Genomic DNA, 15,081 nt, shown 5'->3' with positions numbered 1-15,081 from the left:
TGAGCCCACCGTGTGATGCAGCAGCGAAAAAAGCGAATGCTATTCCAGGCTGCATCCACAGAAGTCTAGTGTCCAGATCAGGGGAAGTCCTAGTGCCTCTATATTCTGGCTTGGTCAGACCACACCTGGAATCCTGTGTCCAGTTCTGGGCACCACAATTTAAGAAGGATGTTGACAAGCTGGAAGGTGGGCAGAAGAGGGAGACCGAGATGATCAAGGGTCTGGAAACTGAGCCTGATGAGGAAGGGTTGAAGGAGCTGGGGATGTTTAGCCTGGAAAAGAGGAGACTGAGAGGAGATAGGAAAGCCATCTTCCAATATCTTGAGGGCTGTCCCATGGAGGCGGGAGAAAGCTTGTTTTCCCACTTACTTGGAAGGAAAGCCCATTGAATTCAATGGGACTTCTGAGCAGACATGGTTAGAACGGCAGCCTTCATTTGTTAAGCTGAAAGCAGTCCCTGGTGAAAACCACAGTGGTTGTTTCCAAATAGTTTTGTATATTTTGTGCACGCAAAATTGCTAAAAAGCAGCAACCATCAAAATGTAAGCAATAAAATAAGTGCAGAAAACATAACATGACGTAATATAGCTGTAATGCAAGATAACATCGTCGTCAACATTATAAAAGTCACTGCTGTTTTAACGTAATTTATGTTCGGTAAATTTTAGCATTGGAAATGCAGGATGGCTGCAAAACTCAGGAGGGAACACAAAGTGAATTCCATTCCATGTTTATTTGTATTAATTAATAATAATATATATATTTTTTTATTTGTATTAGTGATAATACACAGGTGGGGGTTACTGCTCCTAAACAGCCATTTCTTTATATTCTTTATTTCCCGGTAACCAAACTCTAAATGATTTTATTGCTGTTGTCAGCCATACAACCTCAACCAGTTTTTAAAGGAGATTAATAAGCTAAACACCTTTTTCCAGCTAAATCAGTTTTTCGATTAAATCACCTGGCCACAGAGATAATTTGGCTGCCTCCTCCAAAAGGGCAATACCAAATTGGGGGTGTTCCTTTTGGGGTTGGAGTATGATTGTACGATTTACTGTGGTGTATTTGCATCATTTCCTATGATTACATCTCATCTGCATTTTAAATTTTCTCTGATGGTCGGAAAGGCCTAAGAGTTGTCAGGCCTGAAAGGACATATATCTAGGACCCATGAATCAGGTCTGCTTTGGGAAGGCTGTGTACAAAATAGGCTGTACTCGGAGCACAACCATGGAAATTAATGCACCCAATTTAGTCCAGTCTATCCATTTCAACGGGTCCAGCGAGGAGTAGGGCTAATGGCTCCCCGTTTGCAGGATGCTATCCCCAGGGAGATTCGCCTGCTGCGGCCTTCCTTATACACCTTCAGGCACCAGTTGAAAAACATTCCTCTGCAACCAACACTGTGCTGTGGAAGAGGGGGTTATCTCTGTTTTTGTTTATCATGTCTTTTTCATATTTTAATTTTATGTTGTGAACCTCCCTGAGATCTACAACGATGGGCCGGTATATTAAGAACAGTAATGATGACAATGATGGGTGCAACCTGCACTGAACACAGGTAACTAGGCAGTGCAAAATGACATCATGGCCATGACATCACAACACACTTCTCCCTCTCCTGCCTACTGCAAAATCAACCAGACTTCCATTTTTATTACGTATTATGTCCTTTTTATATTTTAATTTTATGTTGTGAACCTCCCTGAGATCTACAGGTATAGGGCAGTATACTACTACTAAAAATAATAAAAAATAATAATAATGGATGCAAATTGCACTGAACACGCAACTAGGCTGTGCAAAATGACATCATAGCCATGACATCATGACGCACGTCTCCCTCTCCTGCCTCCTTCAAAATCAACCAGGCCTCCATTTTCATTACGTATTTTGTCCTTTTTACATTAGTATACTACTACTAATAATAATAATGGATGCAAATTGCACTGAACACGCAACTAACTAGGCCGTGCAAAGTGACGTCATCGCCATGACGTCACGACGCAAGTCTCCACCCCGCCTATTGAATTCCATCCCCGCCCCCTTTTTTCCCCCTCTGTTGCCATGGCGCTAGAATTCGGGCCACGCCCACTTTCAAAGTAACGGCCGCGGGAAGCGAATGGGCACAGCGAGCGGCGCGCCTGCGCAGAAAGGGGGAAAAGCCGTCGTCCCGCCCTGACAAGATCTCGCGAGATCACGACGCGGGAAAGGGGCGGGGCCCGCTGCTTGAAGGACGGGAGGGGGGAAGGGAAATAATTAGATAACCATGGAAATGGGATAGAGCGGCGCACGCAAGGCTTCCACCGAAGCCGCGCCGGTAAGAGAGGCGACGGAGGCCGTTAGATATTCCCGGGGCTCGAAAACGCGTTTTAAAAAAATGAAAATCTTTCTTACCTCAGTGAGGAAAAGACTCGGAGCGGCCCGCCAGCGAGACTCCTTCCCGGCACTTCCGCTTCCGGTCTGACGGCAGAGGGTCGCGGCGTCGCCATAGAGATGCCCGCGGCTAGAGCGGCCGCTGGCCAGGGCGCGCTGACTTCCGGAGGACAGAGCTACGAAAGTGTAGAGGATCCACAACTGCAGCAAGAGTTTTGTTAGCGAAGAATTGGAAAACACAAGAAAGATTGGCAGATGAAGATGATGGATTTTTCGGAGCTGGCCAGCCTGACTGGAAGAGTCCGTGACCAGGAGGAGGAGAAGTACCAGGAAGAATGGACGAAATTTAAAGACTATTTAGTTAAATATGCTAAGTTAACTTAATTGGAAAAGCTTGCAAATTCCAGATAGGCTTAGGATTTAAATATGTGATGTGATGAATTAATATGTTTAATGCTAAATTTGAAAGAAAGAAAGATGTTAAGTGATTGTTAATTTTAAAAGAATATTTATATTTATATTTATAATTGGGGACCCCTGGCTAGGTGGGACCAGAGACGGCAACTGTGTGGGACCACCCTCTGGAAGGCCTGTGACAGCGCTCTGGCTGCCACACCCAGATGGGGACAAGTGGAGTGCTGCGGGGTTCTGCCCTGGGCCCAGAGCTTGCTGTTCTAATTTTGAGCATCTCCCCTGTTACGTTTACTATTTATTTTTTTCTTGAACACAGCTCAGAGAGAGAGAAAACACTCCCACTATTGTTTCGTGTTCGCTCCTTTGGGCTGTGCTTCCAGCGACTGCAGGCAACGGGGATTTCAGGTCCGGGTCGCCACTGAACCCCTGGGCTGCTAAGGGGAGTCCCCCATAGGTGTTGCAGCCGAGGAAGGAATCCCCTCTTCTTGGGGGTCCATGCCGGCTGCCCCCTGCTTCTGCATGCCCATTGCAGAGAAATGCTCCCCTCCCTCATATTCCCAGGCTCCCTGACCCACCCACCCCACAAAGAGGCAGAGGACAGACAGTGTTTCCAGCTCAAATACTGATCAACAGAAGCTCAATTTATTTGAAACAGACTTTTCGGCAACAAGTGAACAATGGCCCCTTCGGCAGGAACGGTGGTTTGCTTGCTTGGTGGTGGTTCTGACGGCTGGGGGCGAGGAGGGGGTGGCGGTGGTCCCGTGTCTTCAACCTGGCTTCAGCAGGTAGCGCTAACACGGCCCCAAACGTCACCCCGAGCCAGTCTGTCGAAGAAAACCACGGGGGTGTCCCCGTTTCCGCAGCAAGAGCCACAATGGATCTTTCCCTGTGGCTCCGGCAGGGCCCTTTAAAGCTGCCTAAAGGAAGGCAAGGAGATCCCAAACTTGGCTTTGTTTACTCTTGGGAAAGGCAGACTCGAACACTGGATTACCGGCACTGCAGACGTTTCGAGCCAGAGTTCCAGGGAAGGGAGGGAGGCGGAACGAAAGACAGAAAGGGAACGCTGACATGGGGGGGGGGCGGAGATGTGCTTCCTAAACAGCAAAGCCCGACTGGTCACTGAGTAAAGGCAAATTGCTCAGGAGCAGGTGGAGCTTGAGGAGGAGAGGGAAGAGGAAGAAAAGCAGCGACATCCATCCAATTTTCTACACACGCCGTTCGAAGCCAGACACTCACAAGAATGTTTTCTTCTGCTGGGAGATCCGATTGCTGCCTTTTCAAAAGCAGCGTCAGACATCATGGCAAAACACGGAGAGGAAGCTTCCCGCACCTGAAAATGAGGATAATTTTCCAGAGGCAGGGACTTTTCTACCACGAAGGAGCAGCCCGGCGTGGTCCAGGCATGGATTTTCCAGCTCGGCTGCTGCTTGTGAAAACTGCAGAAATCGGTTCGTCCCCCTCGGCTCCAGAATTGGCGTAAATTCGCTCAGTCCACCCGCTCTGAATTCCCTGCCCTCGTGGGAAGGAGAGAGAGAGAGAGCAGGTTTTCTGTGAGCGATGCGTCGTCCGGAGTCTCCATTCCGAATGTCGGCAAAACAGGCCTGCGCTAATAAGTGGGGGGGCTTTGAGGGGCGTCCGCAGAGGTCAAGCAAGGGTTTGTCTGGCAAGAAGGGCTTGGCTAATACTCGGAAGCGGCTCCGGAAAGCGGACCGTAAACGGAGCTCAGGCTTCTGAAGCGCGGAAATAAGACTGGCCAGGTTTTTCCTGAGGTCGGCTCTCAGGGCAACAGCTAACTCCTAACGTGATTAACACTGAACAAGAGAAACACACACACATTCACAAGGTCGGTGCCGAAGGCTGCCGGATTGGGGACTCAGGCTGGGTCCCGCTTCCAGCCGGCCAAAGCTTCCCCACCCCCCAAGAACCACCTTCCGAGCACCAAACGCGTTTCTGAACTGGAAGATGCGCCGTTTCCTCGGTTGTGGCTGTTCAGACGGCCCTCACTGTGTCCGGAGTTGATAATCTAGGGCAGAGGAACAGGAAAGGATAGGAGACGTTTAGAAACTAGGAGGAAGTGTTTTACTGAGAGCAGCGAAGGAGGGAGGGAGACAAGGCGAGAAGTCCATTTTTAAACTGGTGCTGAATCCAAATTGATTTGTTGTTAATTTGTTTAAAAATCTGGAAAACTTGCCAGAGAAGAATGGCAAATTAAACTGTTGGGTTATGCCAAAATGGCAAAACTGAAACCCAGCCGGATGGGCGGGGTATAAATAATAAATTATTAACACATTATCATATTTTTCCCCAATTTTTAAAAATGATTTTCACAAAATTATAAACAAACAAATGAACACACAAACAAACATAAATCATAACCTTATTAAAATTACACTTATTAACATTGCCAAGTGACTTCACCTTGGTTGAATTTCAATGTACATCCTTTTAACCGTTTTCCAAATCAAAGTTCTTATAAATTTAACTTAAACATTAACATCCTTAAATCTTTCCATTTATTATCACAGTACTGTAAGTTGAGCCCCTGCTCCTGCTACTTTGCAAACCCAGACCCTCCTGTTCCCCGCTACTGTTCACACATGCATTTGCAACATCAACAAGCCAAGCCCCGCCCCAGACCACCACCCCTTTTCCAGGTGCCAGGAGGGGGAAGAAGAAGAAGAAGAAGAAGAAGAAGAAGAAGAAGAAGAAGAAGAAGAAGAAGAAGAGTTTGGATTTGATATCCCACCTTTCACTCCCTTTAAGGAGTCTCAAAGCAGCTAACATTCTCCTTTCCCTTCCTCCCCAACAACAAACACTCTGTGAGGTGAGTGGGGCTGAGAGACTTCAAAGAAGTGTGACTGGCCCAAGGTCACCCAGCAGCTGCATGTGGAGGAGCGGGGAAGCGAACCCGGTTCACCAGATTACGAGACTACCGCTCTTAACCACTACACCACACTGGAAGAACATGCGCCTCTCCACCTACCTCCGTTCTGAGTGATGTAGCGGACCCAAGGCAGGGCCTGGTAGCCGCTCTTCTCAATTATCTTCAAGTAGCGTACCTGCGCAGGGAGGGAGAAAAGCAGAGCGAGTCAATTCCTCTCTCCATATGAACCTACCTGGGCCCTGAGATCGTCTTCCGAGGCCCTCCTTCGTGCGCCTCCTCCTCAAGAGGTGCAGAGGATGGCAACTATAGCTGTCAACTTACAGATTTGATAATAAGAGGCCAGCAGCCTCGAGAATAAGGGACCAGCAGCCAAAATAAGGGATTTTTCCAGGCGCAGGTGTGCTCAGATTCTGAGCCCCTTCGAGCCAAAGGCAGAAAGCCCAGCCAGCAGCCAAACGAAGCCTCAAGCGGTGGTTCCCACAGCGCAGCAACCCAGCAAAGGGGATGCAGCAAGGAAAACCAGCGTCACCTCTCCGCTGGGAAGCACTGAGCAAAGGCGAGTCCCCAGGCAAGGCGGCCGATTTGATCGGCCCAAGGCATGCAAGCTCCACCCCCTAGTCGTTCTTAGACTCCTTATTGGGTGAGCAACGCAGCCAAGCAACCCAGTTGGAGCCTCCCTCCTCCCTGGCCGGCAGGGAGGGAGGGAGAGGAGCTGCTTCCTTTGAAACCCGGGAAATTGAAGGGACATCATCAATAAGGGACAGCAGCGGGACACGGCACTGGCATAAGGGACTTTCCCGCCAAATAAGGGACGCTTGACAGCTATGGTGGCAGCACGAGTGCGGGGCCTTCTCTGCAGTGGCTCCGTTTGTGGAATGCTCTCCCCAGGGAAGTTCGCCTGGCGCCTTCATTATACGCCAGGTAAAAGCGTTCCTATTGATGGTTGCATAAATTAACAGAACTTTGTAGAATTAGTGAGCATGAGAGCCAAAGTAAGAAACTGCGGGATTGGGGGGTCGGCTTGCTTAGTCCAGCCCCCCCCCCGCCCGTCTTCACAGCGGACAACCCCAGCCCCGTCCTGTCCCGTCCCCCCAACAGCGAAGAGCTTATCACCTGGATGCCGGAAGTGGTGAAATAGGGGATTTCGAACTTAACGCTGATGGGTGGCTTCCCCTCTTTGTCCTCTGCTTCCACGCTGGGGAGTCCAAAGTGAGCTCGCATCAAGTACTCCTTCCCTCCCTGCGGGGAAAGGCAGAAAGTCAGGGCTCATAGCTCCCCTCCCTAAGCCCCCTCGGAGGATGGGGAGAGCCAGGCTAGGCTGGGAAGGCTGCCTTCTCCCTTCCTTCCTGACCACAAGGTCCTCAGAATTCCCTGTTCCCAGTCGAGCAAGGCAAACTCAAACGTCCGACACAGGTTCCACGGCTAGAGCTCCCTGCAGCCAATTGGAAGCCGGGCCTGGTTTCTCAAACGTTTTGGAAGTCGAACAGAATGGATTCCGTTCAACTTCCAAGGCACCACTGTATATACAGTGGTGCCCCGCAAGACGAATGCGTCGCAAGACGGAAAACCCGCTAGACGAAAGGGTTTTCCATTTTTCAATGCGCTTCGCAGGACGAATTTCTCTATGGGCTTGCTTCGCAAGACGAAAATGTCTTGCGATTCCTGGGGTTTTTTTTCGCTCCCCACCCCCTTTTTCTAAGGCACTAAGCTGCTAATAGCCTTTTAGCAGCTAATCCGCTAATCCCTTAAGCCTTTAATAGCCGCTAATAGCCGCTAAACCGCTAATAGCGCTAATCCGCTAATGGGGTTGCTTCGCAAGACGAAAAAACCACTAGACGAAGAGACTCGTGGAACGGATTCTTTTCGTCTTGCGAGGCACCACTGTATATACAAAAATTAGTATCAGTTCATCTGCCTTCTGACATGCCCTCCATCTTGGCCTCCAGGTTCTCACCCAGGGTCCACACAAACTCTCAGCTCTCCCACAAAAGTCTCGCAACATTCAGAGGTGCTAAATGGGGGCCAAGCGAGGGCTGGAGCCGCTGTTCCAAAAGTGGCCACAGTCAGATCCCCAAACCGACTAGATCTCCTCTCCCTGGGGTCAGGGGTTCCCCTCTTTCCAAGCACCCGAACAGTGCCATATTTACGTCTAAGCTAAATAAGCTCTAGCTTAGGGCCCCACTCTCCTGGAGGCCCCCCAAAAATTAAAGGGGGAAAAAACTGGATGGCCATTTCCAAAATATGAGATAAAAAACAAATAAAATAAAACCTACATCCAGCAACCGTGTTTTGTGTTGTGTGGGCTCCTAGGAGGTAAGTCAAGGGCCCCGCCTGCTAGCCTGCTCCCTAAAACATAGCTGTCAACTTCTCCCTTTTTTAAAGGGAAATTCCCTTATTCCGAATAGGATTCCTCGCAAGAAAAGGGGAAAGTTGACAGCTATGCCCTAAAATACCCCTGGTTTGCTCCTTTCTATATATAGGGTGCCTACATTCTGCATGGACTGGTTGCAGGGCAAGATGTGCAAATGGCTTGAGATACCTATGAGGTCCATAAATGACCAGAGAGCATACATTCAACACCAAAAACAGCGGCAATTTGTTGTTGACAGCCGGACATATAAAGGGCCCCATTACCTTCAGGAGCTGAGGGCCTCATCAAACCTAAATCCAGCCCTGCACCCCAAAATCCCAGACAGGCTTACCGGGAAAGACTTGACCGACCAGACGATGGCGCTGTTCTCAGGCACCCACTTCACGCTCCCAACGGTGGTTTTGAACTTTGGCGAATCTGCGTCGTTCGGGACAGGGATGTGGATCTCCACGTTGTTGGCTGTCGACCTGCGCTTGAACTGGCTCTTGGCCTAAGAAAGAGACCGGCACAAAGGAGAAACGGGAGTCTCGTTTTTTGTCAGCCCTCCCCACCCCCCATATTGCTTTATTAGTTTCGAAAATAAAAATTACTGTCAACCAAAAAAACCCCAAAGAGTAATACAATTTACAAAGGGTGAATTAAATTCTTACAACACGGCTTCTGTTGTGACTTCCAGTCACCCCAAAAGAAACAGAGGGAGGGTCTCGCTCACCTTGATCATATACTCTATGCGGCTGTGGGAATGCTTTTCTATGACCGACTCGATCCAGATCAGGGGTTTCACCTGCGGGCGAAGAGAGAAAAGGGGTGCCGGGAGCCTGTTCAGTCAGGATAGGTACCGCGAGTGGAAAACAGGAAAGCCCCTGGACACAGTGGCTGTGGAGAAGAGGGTGACTCTCTGGGCTGGCAACCAAGCCAATAATTTGGAGAGGACTTTGCACGGAAGGTCTAGCATAATAATAACAAGAAGAATTCATTATTTTTACGCTGCCCATCTGGCTGGGTTTCCCCAGCCACTCTGGGCAGCTCCCAACAGAATATTAAAAGCACAATAAAACATCAGACATTAAAAGCTTCCCTAAATAGGGCTGCCTTCAGATGTCTACTAAAAGTCAGATCGTTGTTTATCTGACAGGAGGGCGTTCCACAGGGCGGGCGCCACCACTGAGAAGACCCTCTGCCTGGTTCCCTGTAACCTCGCTTCTCGCAGGGAGGGAACTACCAGAAGGCCCTTGGAGATGGACCCCAGTGTCCGGGCTGAACAATGGGGGTGGAGACGCTCCTTCAGGTCTACTGGGCCAAACTGTTGTCCCAAAGAAGCTGGAGACCCAAGTTTGGAAAACACCAGGCTAGACTGAAGGGAAGAAGAAAGCAACAGAAAGGGGGGGGGGGCGAGGAGGCATAAGGAGGGGGTTTGCTCAACGCAGACTCACGTGAGTGTTCAGGCGATAAGACATGAGCTCAAACTCCCCATCGGGCGGGATGAACGAAATAGTCCTGTCGTTTTCGAAGCGAGAGAGACGGACGCACTGGTGGAACTTCACATCCTCCAGTTCCACAGATTTGCTTTTGCCTCCTGGTGGGAGAAGAAGGAGAAGAAGGAGAAGAAGAAGATTAAAATGAAAAGAGCCTGCTGTTATTTTGCCCTGACATGGCCCTAACTGTCCAGGAAGGAGAACTGGCGATGATTTGGGAATAAGGAGGGAGGCTAGAGAGAGACAAAGGCCCTGCAAATGCAAGGGAGAATCTGTTTTCCTACTCACACACACAAACACCCCCCTTGGTTCTCAAACTTATTCCATTCCGGAAATCCGTTCCAAAACCAAGGCGCACTGCTTTCCCATAGAAAGTCATGCAAAATGGATCAACCCGTTCAAGACTTTTAAAAACAACCCCTAAAACAGCCATTTAACGTGAATTTTACTATCTATCGAGACCACTGATCCATAAAATGAAAGCAATAAACAACGTACTGTACTATAAAATAAAGAAGACGGTATTGTAGATGAAAGCAATTAAAATTGTTATCTTTTTCTTCCCCGCACGGATGACGGTCATTGTTTGGATGGGGGGCTTTTATCCATTTCCGCAGTCACACAACTAATCAATCGGTAACTGAATTGGGTTCCGCACAGTCGCAAAAACAAATGAACCGAAAAAGACTGAGAAACAAAAACGCAAAATAAAGTGCAAAAACAAAAGCGCCAAACTTAATCCATTCCGGAAATCCGTTTGACTTCTGAAATGTTCGGAAAACCAAGGCGTGGCTACTGACTGGTGCAGGCGCCCCGGAAACAAGAGCCGACAGCTGCAGCGGATGTTCGGCTTCCAAAAAACGTTTGAAAACCAGAACACTTACTTCCAGGTTTTCAGCGTTTGAGAACTAAGGCACCATTGAAGTTGAAAAGATGCCCCTAGCCTGACCCATCTCTCTCCCCACGAAGGGTGAGTTCCTCAAAGAGGCAAGGAAAAAACCCGAAACGTTTTGGGAGCCGCCGCAGACATACTCACGGCCAGTGTTGTCGAAGAGGACTTTGTCGTTTAAGCCCAGGCGGAGCTCTGGCATCCCGGAGAGGAAAACCCTCATTTTGATGGAGCCCACGATCTCACTGCGCAGAACGTTCCCGTTGGCGCTCACCTGGGGCGGGAGGGAGGGGGGGTCACTGGACAAGGACCGACAAGGCACCAACCAGCCGCACGAGGCCACTTTTTGAGGCCTGCCGGCCAATGACGACGGCTCAGACAACGGCCGAGGGGTATAGACGGATCAAGTGAGTGTGCGGAGGCAAGAACAGACGCGAGGAAGCTCTCCAGCCCCCACCCCACCCCAAGACGCAGAGGTCAAGTGGGTAGCTTCCAGGCCACCGGATCGGAGGGCTTCCTCGTCCTTCAAGCATCTCGTGGTAGACATTATCGAACTTGCAAGCTCAAGCAGCGCAGGAAAAGCATTTCGCTTCCCGAAATTGATCCCGGCGCTGCAGCCAAAATATAGCGGACAGAATTCTACAGGAGGGGGGGCGTTAAGCATGCGAAAACAGGCCAGGTTGCAGGCATCTTCTCTTGGTCGTCAAGCATACGATAGTGATGGTGCCTAATTTCGAACACTGTTCTTAGAAGGGAGGGAGATTTGGCGATGGAGCTGAGGGCAGTGGACTCTGGTCATCTTTGTGCAGGCCGTGGGGTGTGCACGTCCTCCCGGGGAGGGCCCTCTTGTTACGCTACCCCCAGCGCAATGGGTCCACGCCCTACAAGCCTAAGGGACCTTCCTGCGAAAGCTTGTAAGCGGAAGAGCGTACTCACCAAGAGGTTCACTGATTCGATGACATCCAGGAAGACCTCGTTTTTCCGGTACTTGATCCCTTCCGAACGCCACGACACGGCGTTGGTAACGGTGGCCGGAGGGCGCGGCGCTCCCGTTTCCAGCTTGTGACCTTCTTGGGTTATGTACCTTTCCGAAAACACAGGCAGGAAGTCAAAACGCAACGCTCTGCACCTTTCCGCCCCAGAGGTATGCTTAAAACAATTCCCCAGCTGGCCGGAAAACGATGAAGAGATTGAAGCCTGGTCCAACCAGGCCAGACAGAGGTAAACACCACCGATCTCTTCTCCCTCAAACCCCAACTTGTGTCTCTAGACTCAGTCTACACAGCAGCAGCTCCTGAGCTCAGACATTTGCAAGCGGGGAGCCACAGCAAAAAAGGCCCGCCACCTGTCGGTAGCAACTCTCTCTTCGTCCTGCCAAGATTTCAGCAGCCAGTTTTGAGTCTCCAGCTGCTTCCCTCGAAGATTCAGCCCAGACACTTACTCTTGTAAAATCTTGCTGTCTGTGGTCTGCGGGTATCCGAAATCCATCAGCTCGTCTAAGAGTTCGTAAATGATCACAAAGTTGTCTCGGATGCTCTCTTCCTCCAGCTCTTTGAAATACTCAGAAAACACCTGAAACGGTCAAGAAAAAGGACAAGGTCACCCAGGACCCAGTGTTAAAGTGGCAGGTAGCAGATCTCCTCAAATAAAAAAAAAGGTTGTTCACAAGCTTTGAAACTGCTAATGCTGGAAAGGTGGGAAATGCATATGTCAACCATCCCCAGATGCCTCCATCACCGTTGATTCAATCCTGTACAGTGGTATCTTGGTTCTCAGACTTAATCCGTCCCGGAAGTCCGTTCCAAAACCAAAGCGTTCCAAAACCAAGGCATGCTTTCCCATAGAAAGTCATGCAAAACGGATCAATCCATTCCAGACTTTTAAAAACAACCCTTAAAACAGCCGTTTAACATGAATTCTACTATCTAACGAGACCACTGATCCATAAAATGAAAGCAATAAACGACGTACTGATTGTGCAGTCACACAGTCAGTCAATCAATCAATCAATCAATCAATCAATCAGTAGCTGAAGTGGGTTCCACACAATCACAAAAACAAAACAAAAAGAGCTGCAAAAATGCAAAATAAATAGCAAAAACAGACAGACCTCAGTGTAACACTCAAAACGGAAGTGTGGCACTCAAATCGGAGCACTTTCGGCTTCCGAAGGAAGTTCGCCAACTGGAGCAGCTACTTCCGGGTTTGCAGTGTTTGGGTTGAGAACCAAGGGACCACTGTATTAGGCTACATCGACCAAGGGCATGACAAAATCCACATGGGGGAAAACCCTCAGGGCCTCAGCATCTCTGACTCAGTACATCTGCAGGAACACAGTAATTGCCACACTTACCTGAACGACCTTGTAGAGGAAGGAAAACACCAGAGAGACGCAGGCGTTCTTCTTAGAGGTGGCAACCACTGGGAGGGGGGCTGTGTTGAGGAGCTTGTCAATTAAAAGGGTTGGGGGGGGGAGGATCAATAAACACATTTGCAGGTTTTTTCAAGTTGCCGGTTCTCTGTATTTCTTTTACATTTTATTCGGTTCGCTTTGCAAACTTGCCTCCCTGTTGACCAAACGCCACAAGGCGGATAACAATGCTAAATTTAACCATGTGAAATCTACCAGGGATCAAGCACAGCAGACCTTTTCCTGGCACTAGCTAGATTTAAATGAACACAAGTCCATTTGTTGCAAAAGGTAACAATCTACAAAAATGTAAATGCAACATGCTGGCTAATAACTGTTTGTGAATATATAATCGGTTATGAAGTCATTCAGAGTATACAAACAAGCCACTTCAAAATGATGTATATATCGTACAACACATCTCACAAAATATACAACTACAAGTTACTACAAGTAGTTACTGCAAGTTGGGGGGCTGTTCTACATGGAAATATATGGTATTTTATATTTGGGACCTTGGAATTCTTATAAAAAGAGGATTTCGGGAAGGTGGGGGCCGCCACGGAGAAGGCCCACCTCCTTCATGGCAACCATCTCCCTTGTATCGTGAAGCAGCCCTCCAAGCAGAAGAACTTGCACGTTTTGCTTTGGCAAAGGATACAATATAAGTTGTTGTGTTTGATCCACATAAATCGGACGCCTCCGTGGGCCAGGATGGGAGAGAGAGTCCCTTCCTCTTCCTTCTCCATGAGAATTGGCATGAAATGCTCGACCTCTGACATGTCCACATCTCCGCGGTAATTTCTGCAGATGAGGACCTGGAATCGGCAGGAGTGCGTGGGGTGGTTTGGGGCAGAGAGAGAGGAACAAGAGAGAAAGACAGAAGCTTTAGGAGCTTAAACGGAAGTCTAAACCGTGACGCTGCCCCTGTTCGGTCACACCCAGGAACCGTCCCCTGCAGAAGCACCACCACCGCACCTACGTCCAAGGCCCAGCAGGAAACCACTGGTTTCCTGCTTTGGGAAGGAGCCAGTGCCAGAAATCTGCAGGCAGCGTTGCTCCTTTTGCAAAAAAAAGGCAGCCCCTGCCCAGTGACAGGCAGGGCTCTCCTCTGGGAGGGGAAGTGGGGATCAGCTCCCCACCCAGCTAACTCTCTGGTCTCTAATAATAATTAGTATTAGTATTTATACCCCAGCTGGATGACTCTCATCAATAATAAAAATAATAATTTGTATTAGTATCAATACTAGCATTGGTATCCCACCCAGCTAACTCCCTGGTCCTGAAGAAGAAGAAGAAGAATTAGTATTTATACCCAGCTGGATGACTCCCTGGTTGTCAATAGTAATAATAATGATAATTAGTATCAGCATTAATGCTAGTACTGTATTGGTACTCCATCCAGCTAACTCCCTGGTCCTGAAGAAGAACAAGAATTAGTATTTATACCCAGCTGGATGACTCCCTGGTCGTCAATAGTAATAATAATGATAATTAGTATCAGCATTAATACTAGTATTGGTACTCCACCCAGCTAACTCCCTGGTCACCAATAATAATGATGATCAGTATTAGTATTTATACCCCAGCCACCCTGGGGCAGCTTCCGACCCTGTTTCACCTTAATTTTATTCTTCCAACCCGCCCATCTGTCACTCTGGGTGGCTTTCAGACGTGACAGGGCTGCCTTCCGAGTCCTGGCCAGGTGGGCTGCTTTTGGCTAGGGAGGCTCCATTCCCTTTTTTCTCTACTCCTCCCTTGGGGGGGCAGAGGGAGAGGGACCCCCCCCGCCACTCTTTTTCCTGTCAGGCGGAGGCGGGTAGACTGCTCCTGCCCAGGGAGGCTCACCTTCCCTTTGAGGTCCAGCACGTAGACGGCGCTGGCGGACATGGCGAGGCGCTCGGGGGGGCGGGGAGGCCCACAGGCGACCCCTCCCGGGCAACAGCGGCAACCGGCCTCGGCGAGCTCGCAGGCGCCGCTTCCCCGCTTCGGAGCCGGAGAGGCCGCACCAACGACGCGCTCGGGCTAGAGCGGCGCTCTCTTCCGGCGCGCGGGTCGTGACGTCCGGCTTAGAGCGACCCTCTCTCTCTCTCTCTCGGCGCGCGCGTCGTGACGTAAAAGCTAGAGCGGCGCTCTCCCTCTCTTTCTCGGCGCCCGCGTCATGACGTCGGCGCCAACGGGCGTTGCTGACGTGGCACCAATGGGATCCCCGGGCCTCGGCCGGAGGCGGGAGTTCCGTCGGCCTCCTCCAATGGGAGC

The 15,081-nt window shown here is 49.7% G+C and overlaps 2 protein-coding genes across 2 annotated transcripts in view; both read right to left on the bottom strand.

Moving 5' to 3' along the window:
- Positions 1 to 2,536, bottom strand: part of ELAVL1 (ELAV like RNA binding protein 1) — a 29,149-nt gene extending 26,613 nt beyond the window's left edge. The window contains exon 1 of the mRNA XM_083421858.1: positions 2,401 to 2,536. The gene's annotated coding sequence lies outside the window, so the exon portion shown is untranslated. The remainder of the gene's footprint in view (positions 1 to 2,400) is intronic.
- An 864-nt stretch (positions 2,537 to 3,400) lies between these two features.
- Positions 3,401 to 14,961, bottom strand: AP1M1 (adaptor related protein complex 1 subunit mu 1). Its single transcript, XM_083421747.1, has 12 exons — positions 14,671 to 14,961; positions 13,484 to 13,640; positions 12,766 to 12,833; positions 11,854 to 11,984; positions 11,349 to 11,496; positions 10,560 to 10,686; positions 9,482 to 9,624; positions 8,761 to 8,832; positions 8,380 to 8,538; positions 6,791 to 6,916; positions 5,777 to 5,852; positions 3,401 to 4,816 (listed from the first exon to the last, which is right to left on the bottom strand). Exons 1-12 carry the CDS (start codon positions 14,710 to 14,712, stop codon positions 4,794 to 4,796), a joined length of 1,272 nt encoding a protein of 423 aa, XP_083277873.1. The 5' UTR covers positions 14,713 to 14,961; the 3' UTR covers positions 3,401 to 4,793.
- Between the last annotated feature and the right edge of the window lie 120 nt (positions 14,962 to 15,081).

This window comes from Podarcis tiliguerta (genome assembly GCF_965153285.1).
Source record: "Podarcis tiliguerta genome assembly, chromosome: 18".
In the NCBI taxonomy this organism is placed as follows: domain Eukaryota; kingdom Metazoa; phylum Chordata; class Lepidosauria; order Squamata; family Lacertidae; genus Podarcis; species Podarcis tiliguerta.
This window is presented reverse-complemented; position numbering and strand designations above follow the sequence as displayed.

Coding starts and splice junctions, on each gene's coding strand:
- AP1M1 (XM_083421747.1), bottom strand. CDS start 14,712: ATGTCCGCCAGCGCCGTCTACGTGCTGGACCTCAAAGGGAAG. Junction 8,539..8,760: donor GCATAGAGTATATGATCAAG/GTGAGCGAGACC, acceptor TCTCTTTCTTAG/GCCAAGAGCCAGTTCAAGCG. Junction 5,853..6,790: donor TCACCACTTCCGGCATCCAG/GTGATAAGCTCT, acceptor CTCCCTGCGCAG/GTACGCTACTTGAAGATAAT.